The sequence below is a fragment of the Pleurodeles waltl genome, chromosome 2_1, assembly GCF_031143425.1.
Source record: "Pleurodeles waltl isolate 20211129_DDA chromosome 2_1, aPleWal1.hap1.20221129, whole genome shotgun sequence".
NCBI classification, from domain to species: Eukaryota; Metazoa; Chordata; class Amphibia; order Caudata; family Salamandridae; genus Pleurodeles; species Pleurodeles waltl.
In genome coordinates, this window is record NC_090438.1 from 352,905,827 (window position 1) to 352,928,498 (window position 22,672).

The 22,672-nt window shown below is 42.7% G+C and overlaps 1 protein-coding gene across 1 annotated transcript in view; it reads right to left on the reverse strand.

The window, feature by feature from the left end:
* Nucleotides 1-22,264, reverse strand: part of LOC138258852 (SH3 domain-binding glutamic acid-rich-like protein 3) — a 101,332-nt gene extending 79,068 nt beyond the window's left edge. Inside the window, exons 1-2 of the mRNA XM_069206145.1 lie at nt 22,137-22,264; nt 21,443-21,610 (exon numbers count right to left, since the gene is read on the reverse strand). Coding sequence (XP_069062246.1) covers nt 21,443-21,610; nt 22,137-22,199 — 231 coding nt within the window. The 5' untranslated portion in view covers nt 22,200-22,264. The remainder of the gene's footprint in view (nt 1-21,442; nt 21,611-22,136) is intronic.
* Between the last annotated feature and the right edge of the window lie 408 nt (nt 22,265-22,672).

The following is a 22,672-nucleotide window of genomic DNA, read 5'->3' on the forward strand; positions in this document are numbered from 1 at the left end:
AAGCAAAGATAGTGACAACCACCCTTAATCCGTGAATAATAAATAGTTATCTGAAAAGGTTTTCAAAAAAGATAAGTTTTAGCAATGCTTACCATCCCATATTAGAGATTGGGCTCCCTGGGTCTGCGCTAGCATCAACCAAGGAGAATGAACTAGATAAAAGTGATAATGATATGTGAAAATTTAGCACCGCACAATCGTATATGGAAACATGGTGTTGAACATGATTGCATATTAATAATGGGAATGAATCACTGATTTCAATATTCAATTCGTTTGTGCACACTTGTCTACATACGTATACCCATTGATAGTGTTCGGAAAAAGTACTGTGATAGAGAAGTATATATCTTATGCTGACTGGCAATATTTCAGACCTTCAATGGTGGCGTTGTATTTCGCTGCGTAATCTTATTGGAATTAAATTATACTGTAAGAGTTTATGTTTACCCAGACACTGCGATTACACACTTTTTCCAAAAGGGAAACCAAGTATATGCCACGACGTATATAGGCATCGGTTGTGGCAGGTTGCTCTAAGAATAAATGGCCGTGTGAACAGTCGGCCAGATGACGCATGAGTAAAGTCATCTTTAGAATTCAAAAAAGGGCCGGAAAATGGCCAAAAAATCCCCCGATAATCCTGCACTTACTTCAAATGTTCCTCGGTGCAACCAGGAACCTACCCGTCGCCGCGCGCCCGTAGACGGCATGTAGTTGCGGTACGAGGTTTTTTATGCTGACATTGAGAAGCGCGGCCGTACCGGAACCAACCAGCTGGTTGTTCCGGGTAGTGAAAACAGTCGATGGACTAATGTTGCGGCGGCCGTCTTAGGCGATCCATAAAGGACGGATCCAAGCACCATTGGGAAGGGAAAGTCGACTATGGGGGCCATCTTATATTGTTTGAAATAGTAATAAGGAGGTCTGTATAAATGGGGAGACACAACCCAAAAGTAGACCTTTTCTTTGTTTTTTTGAAAAAAACAATTCTGCACATTAAAAAAAACGATGTCAAAAGGGGCGTTGCCAAATTTTTATTGGAAGCTTTAAGTTGAATGTTAATTATTTATTACATTTAAGAATGGGGCAAAAAAGGGGGAGAGAAAAAAGGAAAGAGAAAGAAGAGAACGGCAGATGACAGGTAAGGGTCAGTCTGACAAGGTAAAGTCTAGAATTGCTGGAATATGATAGCCCTTATGCTTTCTAAAATTAAGGTGTTAATAAATTCCAGGGTATGTCATCATTCAGTCCTTCTTTGTGGGTTTTCAATCGGAAAACCCATCTTTGTTCGGTCTTAAATAGTACGTTAGGGTTGTTACTGACATTTCTTGGTACTTGTAACACTATCCACCACATATCATCAGGGCTGTGTTTTGCATCAATGAAATGTGCACTGAGCTTAGTGGTGATGCGGGAACATCTGATATTGCTCCGGTGTTCATTAATACGTAGTTTGACAGGGCGAGTCGTCATACCAATATATTTCAAATTGCAAGGACAGGAAACTAGGTAGATACACTGTCGTGTGTTACAGTTTGTATGTTTCTTAAGATGCCAAGTCCCAAAGTGGTCAAGGTCAATGCTGTTTAGACGTTTAGTGAGAGGACAGACATTGCATGTACCACACGGATAGTGACCCATCACTGGGGGTAAATTCCACAGTGTGTTTTGTTGTGGTGTCTCATTGGGCATACGAGGTCGAGTGTGGACAAGTAGGTCTCGTATATTTGTTGACCTTTTGAAGGCAAAAAGAGGTTTAGGAATTACTGTTCCACCGCTCTGTAGTATATTCCACCGTTTATTAATCAACTTTTTAATGGTGTTAGACAGTGGAGTAAACGTAGAGACACACGTCAAACGTGTTTCCGGGTCCTTAGGTGTTGAAGTTAGCAGAGCTTCCCTATGGTTGTTACGTGCTCTTTTATAAGCAGAGTTAATGATCTTGTTCGGATAGTGTCGGTCCTGTAGTTTTTGTTTCAAATCTCGAGATTGAGTGTCAAAGGTTTGGGGAGTGCTGCAATTACGTCGTAACCTCAAAAATTGCCCAAATGGAAGATTGTCCCGCAATGCTTTTGGGTGATGACTATCGTACATGAGTAAACTATTGCGATCAGTACTTTTCTGAAAGGTAGTGGTGGTGAGTATGCCATTATCAATTTTGATCACCAAATCCAGAAATTATATTTGTGTAAGGGATGAGTGAGCAGTGAATCTCAGGAATGGGTCCAGAGAATTAATCCAAGAGGTGAATTCGTCAATCTCATCACACGGGCCATTCCAGACAATGAGGATATCATCAATGTACCTCTTCCATAAGGAAATCTTATTATAAAATGGGTTGGCAGTTTGTAGTATAAAAAGTTTCTCAAAGTTATACATATACAAACATGCCAGACTAGGGGCAAAAGTGCTTCCCATTGAGGTCCCTTGAATTTGATGAAAAAGAGAATCTTCGAATTGGAAGAAATTATTTTTCATTGCTAGGGTGGCACACTGCATAATGAAGTGGACTGGGGTGGGAGATGTCCATGTACTAGCAAGTAGGGCAGTTTCCACTACTTGTAAAGTCGAGTCCTGTGGAATGTTTGTATATAGGGCTTCCACGTCAAGTGTGATAAGGGCTTTTGCTTCATTAGATAAATTGATGTTCTCAATCAAATTAAGAACATGAGTTGTATCTTTCAGAAAGGTGCTGGATTCTTGTACCAGTGGTTGAAGGAAAAAGTCACAAAATACAGAAAGGGGTTCAAGTACAGACCCAATGCCTGATACAATGGGTCGACCAGGAGGAGGAAAAATTCCCTTGTGTATTTTCGGAAGACAGTAAAAGTATGGAGTCCTAGGGTGTGTAGTATCTAGGAACTCGGCTTCCTTAGAAGAGATCCATGTATTGTTCTTAGCCTCTTTTATCATACATCTGATTGTTTTCTGTAGATCTGGAGTAGGGTCATGGATCAAATGGGCATAGTGACTACTGTCGCTTAAAAGACGTAAGCAATCCTGTCTATACTCATCAGTGTTCATAATTACTATTGCACCCCCCCTTATCAGCGGGTTTTATAGTGATAGACTGATCAGAGGCTAGGTCTTTCAGGGCCATCTTTTCAATGGCAGGTAAGTTCATGAATGGTCTATTAGGACAGATAGTGTCCAAATCTGCCATAACAGCTTTTTCGAAAGTTAACACCTCGACGGGGAGAGAGTGAGTAGGGGGAATGAAAGTAGATGGTTTTCTAAGTCCTGTATCATTGTTCCCAGGAAAACCCGGTCTATCTAGGAAGAAAAAATGTAGGCGTATCTTCCTGAAAAATTGTGCAAGTTCACAATTGAGGCGGAAAGGGTCTTCAGATGGAGTCGGAACGAAACCCAATCCTTTATTCAGGGCTGAAAGGGGTCTATTGTGTCAACTACAATGTATAGATTACTCCTTATCCTGAAAACTATCAAAAGAAATTGGGTCTCTTTAAAGGTTTTGTGCACAAGATTTTTCTGAAGGACAATGGTTAACCAGTTGTGCATAAACTTCTCAGGGTGCCTATAGCTTTAAGAACTGAACTAAGGAAGGAACTAGACAGACTGTGTGCACTGAATGTTATGAAACCAATAGAGTTCTGATCGGTTAGCCCAATTGTTTTAGCCCGCAAAGCCAATGGCTTGTTTCAAATGTGTGTGGATTTCCTTGATTTAAACTCACAAAGTTGAATGGACAGGCATCCCCTTCCCAATATTATGGAAATGTCTACCAGTTTGAAGGAGGGAAAGATTTTCCTTCCATTCACTATGACCTCGGCCTATCACCAAATTAATCTACATCATAAATCAAAATATCTAACATCTTTCATCTGTGGAGGTGAGGCGGCGTGGGTGTGAAGCATTGGATCTGTGCACTTCCGGCAGGAGCGATATCCGGCAGGCAGGCCGTGGTGTGGCTAAGTCAGGTGTCACGGATGTCGGTGACATAGCACTTCGGGGCTCACAGAGTCGTGGACTTCAGCGAGGCTGCAGCTGTGTCCGGACTGCAGGGTTGTTGTACTTCAGCAAGGACCATGGCTTCAGTTGCAGGCAGTGTCACGGGATCCAGCAGCGGTGTCAATCTGGAGTCGTCCGAAGTCACTGCACTTCTTGGTTTGTCACCAGCTCCTCCTTTCAAGGGCCCAGGGACTGGATTAGCCCCCACTTGGCAGGGTAGGAGTCTCAGCAAGAGAGTCCAGGTGCCGGTAGAGGAAGCCTTTGGTGGCCCTGAGACGTCAGAACAGACAGTAAGTTCAGTCCAATCCCTTGGAGAATCTTCTCAAGCAGGATACACAGCAAAGTATAATCTTTACCCTCTCTAAGGCAGAAGCAGCAACTGAAGGCCATCCCAGTAAAGCACACACAGCAAAGGGGCAGTATTCCTCCTCCAGCTCTTCTCCTTGGCAGAGGTTCCTCTTGATCCAGATGTGTTCTAAAAATCTGGGGTTTTGGGTCCACTACTTATGCCCATTTCTGCCTTTGGAGTAAGCAAACTTCAAAGGAAAGTCTCTGTTGTTCACAAAATCCTTCCTTGCCCAAGCCTGACCCAGACACACACTAGGGGGTTGGAGACTGCACTGTGTGAGGGCAGGCACAGCACATTCAGATGTAAATGTCCGCTCCTCCCTCCCTCCCCACTCTAGCCCAGTAGACTCATCAGGATATGAAGGCTATACCCAAGCTCCTTTTGTGTCACAATCTATAGGGAATTCACACCAGCCCAACTGTCAGTCTGACCCTGACGTGGAATACACAAGCAGGAAGAGGCACAGAATGGTTTAAGCCAGAAAATGCCCATTTTCTAAAAGTGGCATTTTCAAACTGACAATCTAAAAACCAACTATACCAAAAGAAGTGTTTTTAAATTGTGAGATCAGAAACCCCAAACTCCCCAACTCTATCTGCTCCAAAAGGAAAAGTGTACTTAAAATTTATTTAAAGGCAGCCTCCATGTTAACCTTTGAGAGAGATAGGCCTTGCAGCAGTGAAAACTGAATTTAACAGTATTTCACTGTTAGGACATGTAGAACACCTCAGTACATGTCCTACCTTTAACATACACTGCCTATGGGGCTACCTAGGGCCTACCTTAGGAGTGTCTTATATGTATAAAAAGGGAAGGTTTGGGCCTGGCAACTGGATACACTTGTCAGGTCGAATTGACAGTTTAAAACTGCACACACAGACACTGCAGTGGCAGGTCTGAGCCATGTTTACAGGGCAACTAATGTGGGTGGCACAATCAGTGCTGCAGGCCCACTAGTAACGTTTGATTTACAGGCCCTAGGCACCTGTAGTGCACTTTACTAAAGACTTACTAGTAAATCAAATATGCCAATCATTAAAAAGCCAATTACACATACAGTTTACACAGAGAGCACTCGCAAGTTAGTACTGGTCAGCAGTGCTAAAGTGCCACAAATTGCAAAAACAGAGTCCGGTACACAGTCAAAAACACAGGAAGCAGAGGCAAAAAGACAGGGGAGACTACGTCAAGGATGCTAGGTTTAACAGTGGGGCATCTCTCACTTCAAGCCATATTTATGGGGCACGTTTCACTATTTAGGTAGATCATAAAACTTTTGTAGATCTTTTCAACACTAAAGGAGGAAATAGGGCCTTTCTGAGCACTGCCAAGTGGCAATATAGATTATTTGAGCACAATTATAGAGTGGAATATGTTACTGGAGCCAAAAATGTGATAGCTGAGTGTCTTTCTCCTCTTCCTAACAACCACCAGGTTGGGGAAGACTGTAGTATAGATCACTGAGGGTATATCTACTAAGATTTTGCTCTGAGTTTGTGTCACAAAAGTAACTTGATGCAAAATGTTTTACTTTCCAGCCCAAATCTTGTTTTGCGCTGGAAAATCACTTGAAAGTAATGCAAAGCACTCTTGCTTTCCATTACTTAGCACCAAGAGGGCGCTCCATGGGTGGTGCATGGGCGTTCCCTTGCAAATACCCAAGGTTTTTGCCCCAAAACCAATTTATTAAATAAAAGAGACAGGGGTTTGCATAAAAATAGTGCCCATTTCAAATAAGTGTTATCACAGTGAAATACTTTTATTTCTCCTCTAGTTTCTGACTTTGCATGTGTGCTGCACTGTACAGCACACAGACAAAGTGAGAAAAGTTTTAAAGTTAGTTTAAGCATAGTATTGTGTACTGAAAGGTGCAGTGGTGTGTGTGTGGTGTTCGGTAGCATATTTCAGGGCTGATGCTAGGGATAGGGGAGGATAGTGCTAGATTTCTGTACATATGGCACTATTCTGCTCTCTCCTTCTCACACAGTGCAGGCAGAATTGTTACCTGCTGCACTGTGTGAAAATCTAGTAACTGGGGGCCTTAGTGTCTGTGTAAACAGTGGAATATGGGACTGAGGGTGCCATGTCAAAGGATGACTATTAGATTGCATTTAACCAGGATAAGAATTTGGTGGAGGTTAGGGATGGTATTCTTCAAGAGGGGCCTTTTTTGAAGCTGTGTGATTAGTCGGATAACAAGTAGAAGTATGTGTTTGAAGAAAAGCCCATTATTAATAATCTCCTTTTTCTTTCAGATATGTATGCTGTATCTTTTGCGATGAGAAATGAAGTTTTGTTTTTGACTCCCAAGGGGCACATAAGGATGCACGTGATAAAAAGAAGGAAGAAGGAACATTTTTGGTCACTAGGTTTGGACAAGAGTGCTGAGCCTGTTGTGACTGCCTGTCTTGTGCTGTAAATCAACAAATCACAGTTTACTGTTCCTAATCCTGTTTAGACTATTGCTATTCCCAATAAAGCTTAGAGCAAGTTGGCCATAGGCATCATTGGCTCTATTGAGGTATGTGGAGGTATTCAAGAGTATGGGATTATAGTCATTTATTTTTTTCTGGTCATAGTTTTTTTCAGTTAAAGGCCAGAAGTTAAGTTTGTAAAACAGCTGGTGGGTCTAAACTGTTTGCAAATATAAAGTCAATTTGTGTCAGAGAAGGAATTCCAGACGAAATTTTAACTGGCAATGGCAGTTAGTTCATATCCTCACACTTTAAAGATTTTTTTCAACTAGTTTAGATTGAAACATTCCAAAACTTTGGTATACCATCCCAGGAGAAATTGTCTAGTTGAGTGTTTTTTTTAGAGTCTTCAAACATAATCTGTAGCTTGCTGTAACGCTCTTCGTATTTAACTACCAGCTCCATCTTGACCACTGACTCCATTTTGTGTTTAGCTTAGCTTCATATACTGTCAGGTATTTTTCCGCACACAGCTTGTGCAACATGGTTTCTCTCTCTTTCTCAGCAAGGCAAGGACATAACACGGAGGAGTGAGGGAAATATAAGGATGTACCAAAGAATGTTTATGGTACGGCAGGGAACAGTCCGGTCTTGGGTGCTCACCTTGGGATGTGGCTGATCTCTAACGTGCCCTTTCAACAGAGACTGGCACAGCCAGCGTTTGAACAAGATCTTACAGTATGGGAGAGGGGACTTTCCAGAATTCTTCTCTCCAGCTTGTGCAAGGTATTTAAGAAGGAGACTTGATGACTGGGGTTAGATCAAACTCATTCGAGGAGGCGGACGCCTTTGCCCGGTTTGCCTGGCTCATTCCCATTGAGGGTGGTTCTCTCTTTCGACAGTAGCCTGGGTTCTCGACTTGAGGTTGGCAAAGAGATTATGTCCCTATCAAGCCCCATGGTGATGCCTTTTTAATTTTCATTTTTAGCTTTGCATTGTGCATGAATACATAAGCACTAGATGTAGATATATTATCCATGATTGAAGTAGTGTATTTTACTACTTCTCCTCTCCAGCTTGTTTAAGGTATTTAAGAAGGAGACTTGACGACTGGGGTTAGATCAAACTCATTCCAGGAGGGAGACACCTTTGTCCAGTTAATTCCCATTGAGGGTGGTTCTCTCTTGCAGCAGTCGCCTGTGTTCTCGACTTGAAGTTGGCAAAGAGACGATGTCCCTATCAAGCACCATGGTGATGCATTTTTTATTTTTAGCTTTGCATTGTGCATGGATATATAAGCACTATGGGGGTCATTTTGACCCTAGCGGTCTTGGACCGCCAGGGCCACGAATGACGGAAGTACCACCAACAGGCTGGCGGTGCTTCAATCCCCATTCCGACTGCAAGCAGCGCTGCCCTGGGGATTCTGACCCCCGTACCGCCAGCCTGTTTCTGGCAGTTTTCACCGCCAGGAAGAGGCTGGCGGTAACGGGTGTCCTGGGGCCCCTGGGGGCCCCTGCATGCCCATGCCACTGGCATGGGCATGCAGGGGCCCCCAACAGGGCCCCGGCCTGCTTTTCACTGTCTGCATGGCAGACAGTGAAAAGCGCGACGGGTGCAACTGCACTCGTCGCACCGCCGCAACACCGCCGGCTCCATTCGGAGCTGGCACCTGTGTTGTGGCCTCATTCCCGCTGGGCCGGCGGGCGCTAACTTGGTTAGCGCCCGACGGCCCAGCGGGAATGTCAGAATAGGAGCCGTGGAATTTTGGTCGCGTGGCGGCCAAATGGCGGTTTCCGCCCGCCAGAGTTGGAATCACCCCCTATATGTAGATATATTATCCACGATTAAAGAAGTGTATTTTCCAGTAGCAGCTCAAGCGCGTGGCAGGGCAGGGCTGTGTGTGGAGGTGAAGAAAAATTAATGAACAAAAAAAAACACTTACCTGAATGCCCCGCTGCCGCCACCTCACACTCCTCTTGCCTTTGCCACAGGCTGCAGACACAGGCTCCCAGCCTGCCCTGCGCGCACTCTGAACGCTGCTGTCATGCCGCTGCCAGCATGACAGCAGCGTTCCAATTGGTCAGAGCGCCCAGCCAGGGCGCTCCTAGGCAGACTGGAAGAGTCTGCCTGATCTCTCCAACCCGGCACTGTGTGGCTGGGTTGGACAGAGGTTAGTGCGCATGTATATTTGGCCAGCCTGAGACGGCTGGCCTACAGATGAGGAGTGCTGAGCACACACCCTTTGTGCTCGCCATTACCTGTGGCCCGCCCCTTCTACACCACAATGGTAATAATCATAGTTTATTATCGTTGTAGTGTAGAAGTTTGGCTGCTGCTGCTGGTGGAGGGGGCAATACTCCTCCACCCAAACGGTACAGCTGCCCCTGGTATTTTCATTCTTTGTTTCCATCATTATTATTCTACTGCTGTGATTATTTTTAGAAGTGTATTTGTGTTGCTGCATTTCACCTACACGCTTTCGCTGTACAGGCCTTGGAAAGTGCCTTAATAAATTTATTACTCAGACTAAGAGTGCTGAATTGCTGGCATTCCTTTCATTTTGTCTTGTCTTACTCTGAAGTATAGCAAAGCACTTTGGTGTAGTCGGAAAGGTGGGAAAGGTTGAAAAGTGTGAAATATGTTTGGCAAATATGTTTGAGGACATAGAGCTGCAAGACGTACTGTTATGTTTAAAGAAAGTGCCTTTTGAACGTACCGGTGATTTATCTATTTTAGAGCAGCAAGGGTGGATATTTCTCTCTACTTATAGAAAAATGCAAGCAGTTAGAACAGGAGAATCAGCAATTAGAAAGGCGTCTTGTTGAAACTAAAAATACTGTAACTATGCTATCTTGTCAGAATAAACTGTTGCAAGACATGGGCGATATCTATCAGTCCGTGGCAGAGAAAGCTGCTGTTAAAGTTGCCCAGAACAAATTTCAGAAACACAAAGGCAGAATAAATCCAAAGACCGTTCATTTAGCAATTGCCAATGCAGGATTAAACTAGGATTCAGATTTATGGGCCACTAATGTATGGGAGAGCACTGATTTTTCAAATTCCAGTGATGAAGAGGTTAAAAAAGGTCAAGGCCAGTGTGAGCCAAATGAGCAGAACGTAGTTCGTGCACAGCCCATATTGAGATGAAAAATACAGGGCACTCCACAGAATCCGGGAGGTATTGAAATGCATTCTTTAGAAAATTATACTCAGCAAGAAGTTAATGGTTTTATGGACCGATTTAAACAGAAAAGTGGGGAAGCACTGCTTATGTGGATGGTGAGGTTATTTGACACTGGTGCTTCAGGGGTAGCATTAGATTCGGGAGATTCAAGGAAGTTTTGTACTCTTAGCACGGACCCCTTAGTACAAGAACAATTCATGAACTATGGGAATCAAGGAACAAACAATTTATTACAATTGGCAGTCATGGGATGTAATTAAAAATACCATACTAAATCAGACTGGCCACCAAATGATAAGCCTTGGTACACTTTAAGAGATGCCATGCAAAGAATTAAGGAAGAAAGTATGAAAACTGCTATTCTATTAGGTGACTCCTGACCTGTTTTTAAGGTTGGGATCGCTCCCCATGCCGCGCAGCTCCACCTGACTGCGCCCGTGCCCTTTACCCCGCCCTTGCTGCTGCTGCGAGTTCGAGGCCCTCCACCACCCGCAGGCTCCACCCTGCACCTCATCCCTGGTGTCTAGTGGTTGCCATAAGTATTGTGCTTCTGTCTTGTGACTGTCTGTTTATTTTTGTAATCTTTACTGCTCTTTGTCTTCTTTTCCTCCTTCTCTTAAACCTTTATTAGCCGTTCACCAACAGACCACATGTTGATTTAGAAAGACATACTGGGAATTGACATTTTAAAAGGAATGACTTTGTATTTGGATGATGGTTGTTATAAATATCGATCAAAGAGATATATTTCAGTGACAGCTATGAGGGTGGGTCATCTGAAGATACCCCCATTGGAGGTGAACCTATCAACCGACGTAATACGCCCAAAGCAATACGTATCCCAGGAGGGCAGGATGAAATAAGTAAGATTATCCAAGATATGATTGAGGCTGGCGTAATAGCTTCAACCACTACTGAATGGAAAAATTCCCTTTGGCCCACGTGTCGACCTGATGGGCGCTATAGAATGACTGTTGATTACCGCAAGCTGATTATATATACACCCTCATTGACAGCTGTGGTCCCTGACACCATCACTTTGATTGAAAGAATACTGAAACATACAGGGACATGGTATGCAACTATTGATATTGCCAATGTTTTCTTTTCTATACCATTGACCCCTAAGTGTCAAGACCAATTTGCTTTCTCATATTCTGGCAGACAATTCTGAATGTTATCTTTACCTATGGGGTATGTACATAGCCCCACCATCTGTCACCGGCTGGTGGCAAAGCATCTGGATGAAGTATCCATCATTCCAGGAGTACAATTGACCCATTACATTGGTAACATGATGATTCAAGGAGAAACACAAGAATAGGTGCAGACTCAGTTGGAACAAGTTGTGGAACTCTTGCAGAGCAAAGGGGATGATTAATCCAGATAAGATGCAGGGACCCTCTCAAAATGTGAAGTTTTTAGGGATTCAGTGGAAATAGAGAGGTATTGCCGCAGCCCAAACAAAAGATTTTAGAGTTTGCCTCCCCCGCACTAAGCAAGAGACACAGCGATTCATCGGATTGTTTGGTTTTTGGAGACAACATATTCCTCATTTGAGTCAAATCCTAGCCCCTTTGTACAAAGTAACGTGAAAAATGCATGAGTTTGAATGGGGTAAACAGCAGCAGTGTGTTTGATTTGGCAAAAGAGGTGATTCAACAGGCTATAGACTTGTGGTCAGAACAAGAAGGGGACATTGAGTAAACGTTGTAAACGTTCAGGGGCAATATGCAAATTGGAGCATGTGGCAAAAACAGGGAAGAACCTGGGTTTCTTGACTAAAAAGTTACCTGAGGCTGGGGAGCTATACACTCCCTTTGAGAAACACTCACTTGCATGCTACTGGGCTCTAGTGGATACTGAGCAAATGACCCTAGGTCATAATGTGATTTTGAGACCTGAGATTCCAATAATGCAGTGTGTGATGAGTTCACCTAAAACGCACTGCATAGGACATGTACAAGAAGCTAGTATCATATGTTGGAAATGGTACATACAGGACAGGGCTCGAGTGGGACCAGCAGGCACAGCCACTCTACATGAACAGGTGTCATAAAGCCCCTGTGCAGGATGAGGAGAGGGTGCAGGCAGTACCCCCGATAAAAGAGTCACCAGTGAGATGGGGGGAGCCATTTGAATCCTTGTCCCCTGAGGATAGGAAGCAATTATAGTTTACCTATGGTTCAGTCAAATATGTGGGGGCCAAAAGACATTGGAAGGCAGTTTCATATAACCCAGTCACCAAAAAGCTGCTGACCACTACAGGAGAAGGGAAGATTAATCAAAATGCAGAACTGTAGGGTGCGTATCAGGAGTTTAAGCAAGAATTGCCCAGAACTTGTCACATTTATACTGATTCTTGGCCTACTGTCAAAGGGTTAGCCACCTGGCTTCCCAAATGGCATGCACATAACTAGCAAATACATTCAAAGGAGGTGTGGGGCAAAGAATTGTGGCAGGAAATTTGGGAAATGTTAGAGCAAAGTACAGTTACTATTTATCATTTAGATGCCCATTGTCCACCAATTCACTAGAACAATGGTTCAATTTCCCTGCAGATGACAAAGCCAAATTTCAGAGACAGAGACATGGTGACACCAAATTCGGACTTGGTGGGGATGGCTAAATGGGTGCACCAAAAATGTGGATACCTGGGAGAGAAAGCCACTTACAGGTGGGCAGAGATTAGAGGTATGCCCTAGGTATGCCCTAGATTTGATAAAAACTGCAATCATGCAATGTCCTATTTGTCAACACTCCCAACAGAGGTCTGTCCCGCAAACTCTCAGAGGTCAGTTGGGGAGAGGGAAGTTACCGGGCAGATATGGTACATTGACTACATTAGGCCACTACCGACTAGTCGGGGGTGTCAATACGCTAGCACAGTAGTGGACACATATTCTGGTTACCTGATTGCTGTCCCTTGTATATGTGCCACTCAATATAATACCATCAGGACTCTGGACCTGGTAATGTTATATTATGGAGTACCACTCCAGGTCCAAAGTGACAATGGGTCATATTTCAAAGGAAAATTGGTACAATATTACTGTTTACAGCACAACATTGAGAGGATATATCCCATTCCTTATTATCCACAAGTTGCTGGACTGATTGAGAGAATGAACAGCTTACTGAAATCCCAATTATGAAAATTGTTGAATTGAACTTTTAGAAATTAGAGTGAGTATTTAAATGAGGCCCTCCAAATTCTGAATAACAGACCTCTTATAAATGCTGAGACTCCCCTGATGAGGATGTTCACCCCTGCATTGCAGATACAACCCCATGTGGCCACCAACACCGTCATGTATTGGGAAGTAAAACCAGGAACCTTAGCTCCTTATCGAGCCACACCAGAATCTGCAGGTCTTGACCTACATGTGTTAAAAGCTTACTCATTGAAACCAAGAGATTTGCCACTTTGTAAAACAGGTGTTGGAATACAGATTCCCCCGGAGCATTTCGGATTGATTGCGCCTAGATCTGGGTTGGCACTCAAAGGTATTCAATTCTTAGGGGGTGTGATTGATGCAGACTACCACGAAAAAAACAAGATTATTCTCTTGAAAAGTGGAGACACAGATTTGATGCTACAAACAGGAGACAGAATTGTGCAGATTATAATTATCCCTGTGTATGGAGGAATAGTTAGAAAGGGGACTGCCCCAACCCTTACGGTACGTGGGGAGGGAGGTTTTGATTCAACTAGCAAAATCCCTGGTGCTCAGGTGTGGGTGGAATCCCCAAATCACCCTCCAGAGCCAGCAGAAATTATAGCTAAGGGCCCAGATAATGTTCTTCCGATCATAAAAACAGGAAAGGAACAGTGGGAACACATCCCAGTTGACAAATCTGATTTGTGTGAATGATCATACTTGTCTGTTTTACAGATCATACTACAAAGTGTCTATGCACTGACTGTGGTGTGTGGTCTCCTTTAGGCATGTGTGTGTGGGGTCAAGAGGGACCAAAGACCCCCAACTCAAACCTGATTGATTGACCATGTCAAGCGGCACCTCAACTGCACTTGACTGAGAATATTTGGACCCACCTAGCACAAGTTGTGCTGAACAGGTTGGACTTTTGCATGGGATCAATGCAAAATACTGTGGATGTTCTATCTACTTGTTTGATTGCAATACCCACAATTGCAAGTGTACTACTGGATATTTTTTAATGCCACTGTTGAGGCAGATATGCTAATTAGAAATTATTAATGAATGTTTATGTATTTTGATTTACAAGAAAATTAAACGTAGAGAAATTAATGTGCACGTTTGAAAATTTGCCCACGAAGAGTGGCTGCCAATGTTCACAAATTATATTAAAAAATGACAAAAAATGTGTGAAATAATGAAAATGTGTAATAATAATGTAGTAGTATGTCATATTATTAAGATATATAACCGATGTTTTGCATTATGTTATAGTTAACTTAGCCGAAGTTGTGGCCTAGTTACCAGGCCTCATGCAGAAGCTGAATTTCTAGCGCACTGCACAGAAGCTGGTGTGTTGAATTGTCCATGAACCGCGTATGGTAATAAAATCTGCTGAGCTAGAATATTCTGCAATGTACCGACGGACAGGAGATGATGGAACTAAACATGTAACAATTTTGGTGTAAGGCAGACTCGATTTACTTTCCCAGGACTTGAACAATAGAAGCACTGACTGGAGAAGAAGATGCAACATTTTCGATACCTGATGAGCCAGATGATGAGGACATTGTACAGTAAACCAATCAACAAACTGAGAACAGCATAATATTAGAATTCATTGATTTGCAAATTTAATATTATTGGTTAGGGTAATAACTGGTGATTGACTGACCAATTAGGAATTAGGGGGATGGACTGGAAAACCTTAATAAAAAGTCATGACAGAGGGCTAAAAACTTCAGATGTGAGGGGTGAATTGATAATGTCAGAAGACGCAATTCTAGAATCTGATATTGGGCTCATGCTCTTGAGAGCCTGATGGGTTGCTGATTGATTGATGACCTGAAGACGAAGACTGACTTTGTTGCTGATCCATTCTGTGGATAGGTAGCCATGACAATGTGACTAATTAATTTTTGTGCCTTTCTTTCTAGGTACCAACTGCGCTGTTTGAATACGTTTTTCTTTTAGCTAGATGTTTTCTAAATTTGTGTTCTAAATTGTTTTCACATGAAGTCCCACATGCTAATGCAAATTTGTGTTCAGTAAGCTTCCTTTGGGTGACGTTGACAGTAACAAATGATTGACGAACTGATTGCTGAACTCTGCTATTAATGTAGATATATTCATCTTTGTTAGCTTACGCTGAAGCATTAGAGCATATGTTTTCTCAAGTTCTGATTAGATTGTGTTATTGGTGGTCACTAATAGATTAACTATGAGATAATTGAATAAAGTTTGAACTAATCCGATGGTTTAGAATTGTAACTAATAGGTAAATGAAAATTGCTAAAACGTATAATTGAGTTGTGGTTATTCATGAATTGTTGATATACCGTTTAATGGTTAATGATTCCTTTTAGTGGTTATTGATTGATTACATTAATTGTTGATGACACTGGTCACCACATGGCTAGGATACTCCATGCGATCCAAAAGGTTAATCGGCCTAAACGCGTCCCTCATGAGTTTACTTACTAATGACCAGGAGAGCTAGCACCACCAACTAGGATGGAATCGTTCAGGAACACAACGTGATATCCCATTTCAGTCCCCATGAGTACTGTAGGGACTGTCAAGAAGCAACAAATGAGAAGTGGGAAAATCTCGCTCAGATAACTGTGTATAATATCATCACTGGTGACACCTGTTACCGCATGTCCTGTAATCCTTATGATGTGGGAAAATGCACTCAACTAGGCCTAGAGGCAAAAACACGGTCTTCTCAAGAGATACCGTGGAAACACCAAACTTTATGTTGTTATCGAACGGATAAACACTGCAAAAACATGACCAACAACATGGTTTGCCTTCACATTGTGACCACCGCTAGTCACATTAAGCATGTTAAATTACTGGTGGGCTGGCTCTTTTCATGTGGAAATATCACTTTCATCTACATGCGCACTAATATAACTGGTGGACCGTGTACCTTTGTACGATTAGGACTCATGATGTTTCCATTTCATGCGGTACATGCTCGTTATTCAGGAGAAGCTATTTAATTAAATGAAAACTGTGATGCTGACATACAATTATTATCTAAATCAGGATATTTAAGATTGAGTCTCTCCATTGTAGGCATATCTGGCTTAGCCGTTTATAATACTAAAATTATCAATAAATTGGCATGCTTAATAGTTCAGAATATTAATCACACTTCTATTGCTTTGTCCAAATATTTACTAGATATATGTGGTACTAGAAAAGCTGCATTACAAAACAGAGCTGCTATTGATTATTTATTGTTAAAGCATGATCACAGTTGAACTGAATTTGAAGGCATGTGTTGCTTTAATCTGTCAGACCACTCTAAATCCATCCAGTCCCATATTGACACTTTACATGAATTGGTGAAAGGAGTAAAACAAGATGTGGATAAAGGGTGGTGGGACTCATTATGCAAGTGGTTGCCCGCGTTTGGACAATTACATAATGTTTTGGATGGGATACTTGGGGTAATTTCGATAGTTATAGCATTGTGCTGCAGTGTATAATGCATATGTAATTTGCTCGCAGTGTTTAAACCAAAACAAGTTAATTTCACACCCGTATGTTATGAGAGTCACTGGTCAAAGGGTGGAGTGTAATGCTATTTGTATTTAATCACCAGCTCAATCTTGACCACTGACTCCATTTTCTGTTGAGCTCAGCTATATCCACTATCAGGTATTTTTCCGCGCACAGCTTGTGCAACATGTTTTCACTCTCTTTCTCCCCAAGGCATGGAGGACTGAGGGAAAGATAAGGATGTACCAGACAATGTCTATGGCACAGCAGGGAACAGTTTGGTCTTGGGAGTGCATCTTGCGATGTGGCCAATCTCTCACATGCTCTTTCAACACGAAGTGGTAGAGCCAACATTTGAACATCAACCTACAGTATGGGGGGAGTTTCTAGAAGTCTCCTCTCTAGCTTGTTTAAGGTATTTAAGAGGGACACTTGACGACTGGGGTTAGATTGAACTCATTCCGCGAGGGGGACGCCTGTGCCCGGTTCATTTCGATTGAGGGTGGTTCTCTCTTTAGGCAGTTGCCTGGGTTACCGACTTTAAGTTGGCAAAGAGATGATGTCCCTATCATGCCCCATGGTGATGTATTTTTAATTCTTATTTTTAGCTTTGTATTGTGCATGAATATATAAGCACTATGTTACAAATGGGGACTTTTGTTAGCAGTCAGGGTATCCCCTGTCCAAGCAAGGACCCTCACTCTAGTCAGGGTAATGGAAAATCACCCTCAGTTAATCCCCGTTCACCTCCTTAGTAGCTTGGCACAAGCAGCAAGGCTTAACTTCAGAAGCAATGTGTAAAGTATTTGTTCCAACACACACAGTAATACAGTGAAACACTACAAAACGTACACCACATCAGTTTAGAAAAATAGGTTATATTTATCTAAATCAAACAAGACCAAAATGACCAAAATCCAACATAGACAAGTTAAATTATGAATTTTCAAAGAAATAAGGGTCATTTGCATGAAAACATTTTCTCATAGACAATGAATGGGTAAAAACCTTTGATACATCTGGCCCTAAGAGTCTTGCTCCATAGAAAACAATGAAAATGTTGATTTTGCACAAAGTACCTTGTTAGCATAAAAAATAAAGCCACACGGGCTAGCGTGCTTCAGAAAAGGGCAGCAATGCATCAGTTCCTACCTCGCAAGGGAGGCCGTGCGTAATTTCTTCTTTAGTCAGGTCGGCGATGTGTCATTTTTCTTCCTCGCAAGAGAGCGATGCGTCAATTTCCTGACGGGCACCTCGGATCCGCTCTGAGTCTGGTTGACTTTGATGCCCAGGGACAATTTGTCGAACATACGGTCGCACTGTTTTAGAAAATCACTTTGCGTGGGGTTTGCATCATTATCAGAAGCCGCAAGCGCATGTTGCGTGTCACTTCTCCATCCACGATGCGTTGCTCTCCCAGGCAAAATGCACGTGGGGCATCGATTTTAGCCACGAGGCAGCAGCATGTCGTTTATCAGCCGCATTGCAGATGGTGCGTCCAAAATTTCCCCGCTCAGCGTTCTGTGCATGGATTTTCAGCTCTTGTCTACCAACTTCTCCTTTCAAGGTCTCAGGGACTGGATAGGACACCACTTGGCAGGAAAGGAGTCTAAGCAGAGAGTCCAGATGTTAGCAGAGGCAGTCTTTGATGGCCGGAGACTTCAAAACAGGAGGCAAGCTCAACTCAAGCCCTGGGAGATTCTTCGCAATCAGGAATATGCCACAAAGTCCAGTCTTTGTCCCCTTTCACAGGCAGAAGCAGCAACTGCAGGATAGCCCAACAAAACACAGTCAAAGGCAGGGACAGCACTCCTGCTCAGCTCTTCAGCTCTTCAGCTCTTCTCCTTGGCAGAGGTTCCACTTGGTTCCAGAAGTGATCTAATTGTCAGGGGATTTGAGTCCAATACTTATACCTATTTCTGCCTTTGAAGTAGGCCTACTTCAAAGGAAAGTCTGTGATGTTCACAAGATCCTGCCTTGCCCAGGCCAGGTCCCAGACACAGACCAGGGACGTGGAGACTGCATTGTGAGAGGACAGGCACAGCCCTTTCAGGTGTGAGTGACCACTCCTCCCTCCCCTTCTTGCACAGATGGCTCATCAGGATATGTAGGCTACACTCCAGCTCCCTTTGTGTCACTGTCTAGAGGAGATTCACAAACAGCCCAACTGTCAAGCTGACCCAGACAGACAATCCACAAACAGGCAGAGTCACAGAATGGTTTAAACAAGAAAATGCTTGCTTTCTAAAAGTGGCATTTTCAAACTAACAATATAAAAACCAACCTCACTAAAATATGTATTTTTGAATTGTGAGTTCAGAGACCCTAAACTTCATATTTCTATCTGCTCGCAAAGGGAATCTACACTTTAAAGTTATTTAAAGGCAGCCCCGTGTTAACCTATGAGAGAGATAGGCCTTGCAACAGTGAAGACTGAATTGAGCAGTATTCACTGTTTGGACATGTAACAAACAGCATCACATGTCCCACCTTTCACATACACTGCACCCTGCCCATGGGGCTACCTTAGGCCTACCTTAGGGGTGCCTTACATGTATAAAAAGGGAAGGTTTAGGGCTGGCAAGTGGGTACACTTGCCAATCTGAATTGGCAATTGAAAACTGCACATACAGCACTGCAGAGGCAGGTCTGAGCCATGTTTACAGGGCTACTAGTGTGGGTGGCACAACCAGTGCTGCAGGCCCACTAGTAGCATTTGAGTTACAGGCCCTGGGCACCTCTAGTGCACTTTACCAGGGACTTACTAGTAAATCAAATATGCAAATCATGGCTAAGCCAATTACACATACATTTTACATAGGAACACTTGCACTTTAGCACTGATTAACAGTGGTAAAGTGCCCAGAGTATCAAAAACAGCAAAAACAGAGTCCAGCACAAAACAAGCTAAGAAGCAGAGGCAAAATGTTAGAGGAGACCACGCCAAGGATGCCAAGTCTAATACACTATATGTAGATATATTATCTATGATTGAAGTAGTGTATTTCCATTGTTTGTTTCTATGATCATTATTATTCTACTGCTGTGATTATTTTCAGAAGTGTGCTTGAGTTGCTCATTTGACCTGCACGCTTTCCCTATATGAACCTTGGAAAGTGCCTTAAAACATTTATTACTCAGACTTAGAGTGCTGAAATTGTTGGCATTCCTTTAATTTTGTCTAGTCTCATTCTGAAGTATAGCAAAATACTTCCTAAGGACAATGAGTTAGACTGTGTTCTGGAGTTAACAAAACGTTTATGGGCTGTGAGGACTACTTCCAGTACTGAAACAGGAGTGCCACTTTGTGTGTTACTTAGAGGTAGGGTTCCTTCTTCCATATTGTTGAGGGCTTGTACGGCAGAGGCTTCTTTTCCAAAAATGAAACTACACGATGTGGGTGATAACAGATTGTATGTTCAAGCCATTTATGTTTGCAAAAGAGGAAGAAATGTCAAGGTGTCTCTTGATCATTAAGAGAGGGTAAAACATCAGGAATTCTACCTAAGGGGGAGTCCACATTTTTTTCTCCAAAAGAGTGACTGAAGTGAGGAATAGTGTGGTTAAATTAAATTGTTTGCTAAATGTCAAGATTATCTGATAATTTTGAGTATTGTAATTGGGATTTATGTTTATGTACTTCCATGGAATTGTGCATTTTATAATATTATTGTTTTACAGTGAGGAATGTGCGTAAGGGGGAGGTGTGATGGATCTTTTTCTTTTGCTTTTTTATGGTTTGTTTATGATGATGATGGAAAACTATGCTTTAGGAAAGGTTCTGTGAGGTAAAGGAATTTAGAATGTAATGGGAGGGTGAAGGACATAGTTGGGTCTGGAATGGCTGTGGATGGTTCCTCTGCACTCGTCCTGTTGTGTTAATATATAGAGATAAAGAGAGTGTTTACCTGGGCCCGTTTCCTGCAGGGCACATTTTCCCTATTTTCACCACTGCATAACTTTGAACATCTTTGCACCCTATTATGATGAATGCACTGCCTCTAGGGCACCCACAAACTTGTGCTGCCCGAAGGCAGCACATTCTAGTGAAATACGAAATGGCTGTTTAAGAAATGCTCCGTGTTTCACAGTGCAAGTGTCAACCCACCTGCACTTTCATGAGGGATTAGAGATCACCTTGCGTGAGGGGGCAGTGAATGACTGCACCTACCCACAGGGGTATGTCTGGACCCCACTTCACCCCATGAGAGGACTGTCCTCAGGGGTGCACTAACAGTGCACCACCATTTTGTATAGCACTTTCAGTGTGCCTCCTGAGAGCTTGTTTGCCTCTGTGTCGGTAATGGTGCAGCGCAGAGTCAAAGTGATTCCTCATTTTGTCTGGGGTCATGCAAGTAAGGGCACGCCCTCCCAGGATAGTACCACATATACCCCAGCGCTATCAGTATTACAGACGGGTCTGCACAAGCTTCTGCAGCCTGTTCTGTAATACCAAAGTGCCCAAGGGGTGCACAAAGTGGACACATATGCCCGTTGAGCCTCTGGGGCACATTCTATAATACACCCCCTGGAGCCTTGCTTCTTTTTAGGAGGGTAAGTGAGAAATCCAGACATCTGCATCCACTGGATTTTCCCCTCTACCATAGGTGGTGCTGACTGAGTGGTGCTGCCAGCAGGATACATTACATGTACTGTGTATTGCCCCACTTAGATACAGTGCTAGCTGTGATCAGGTTTGTTTTGCACGATTTGATCAGTGTCTGCAGCAATTATTTGCCACTGCTTGATATGCATGGTCTTGCTCAACTACCTAATACACCGTAAAAGAGCAGGCCTTCATTGAAAAACAAGGAAAAGGTTAATGTCACTAGACATTTTCTCTTACCCCACAGTAGTCATCGCCATTGAATATCTGCGGTGGAATTGCACATGGGTTACCAGCCTTCTGCCGCATCTCTTGCAGTAGGTTTTCACTGATGGATATGTCTACTAGCTCATACTTTACTTGATTCGCATCTAGAATGTGAGTTACTTCGAACTGCCTCTTCTTCACCTGGGTGAATAAAGCAAAAACCTCTGCGTTAGTCATTATGTGTCATTATAGAGTTACAGTATAAGTCCTGGAGGCGGATCCCTTCTGGACTTTTAGGACAATCACCTCCTACGTAAATGAGATGTATTTAGATTTGTATTATTTTAATTTCCTTTATGTGGACATTGGGAAATTATGGCATGGATTTTACGAATCTGGAGTATGAACGTTTCTGTGTTAGATAGCTGTCCTAGCCTCACTTTAATTGAAACAAAAATTCTGAATGACTGCTTTGAATATGCTCCAGTTTCTCCTAATCATAAATGTTTAGAAAACTTTTGTCAAAAATTGTTAAACTACTTCGCCTGAGAATAAGTCTTTCAATATGGTTAATGCCAATAAAATATTTTGCGAACATTTACAAAATTGTTGATACAATTCCCCACAGCTAAAAATAATCTGACATACATGAGTATTAGATTCTTGTGACACATTTATCCGAAAAGATTACACTACAATGAATTGAATTTATCAAGTCTTTACCTACCTCCCTAGAGCCAGAGACACTGGTATAGTAAACTTTTATGTTCGTGGGATTGTTTGGAGACATGGCAGATGACAATTCTTTTAGACACTTCTCCTTTACAGGGTGCTGATCAGCCTACCTAGAACAGCAAAAATATACTAAGTCAACCTGAAACGAAACCAAAATGCAATGATCGACTCGGAATCCGCTTTGTACTTCCCTTTCTAGGATACAGGAACATATACTTGTTGCTAAGCTACGTGTTATGTTCTGTGTGTGCAACATTCTTGCCTATCTGCATATGTCATAATGTGTTCAGAACGCGCAGCTGTGAGGGAAAGATCCAGTCTGAATTTGAAGCCTTTTCCTAAACTCTACAAGGAGATGATCTTTGTTTAGGCACCTGGAGTAGCCTTGAATATTGTCTTACACTAAGAGGCATATATATGTAGGTACATCGTACCTGAGTATATTTTGCCGCTTTACGTAAAGTGATATATTCTACGTACATCTAGGCACATAGTGCAAGTTAATTGCTTTTGATGCTCGCAGATAGG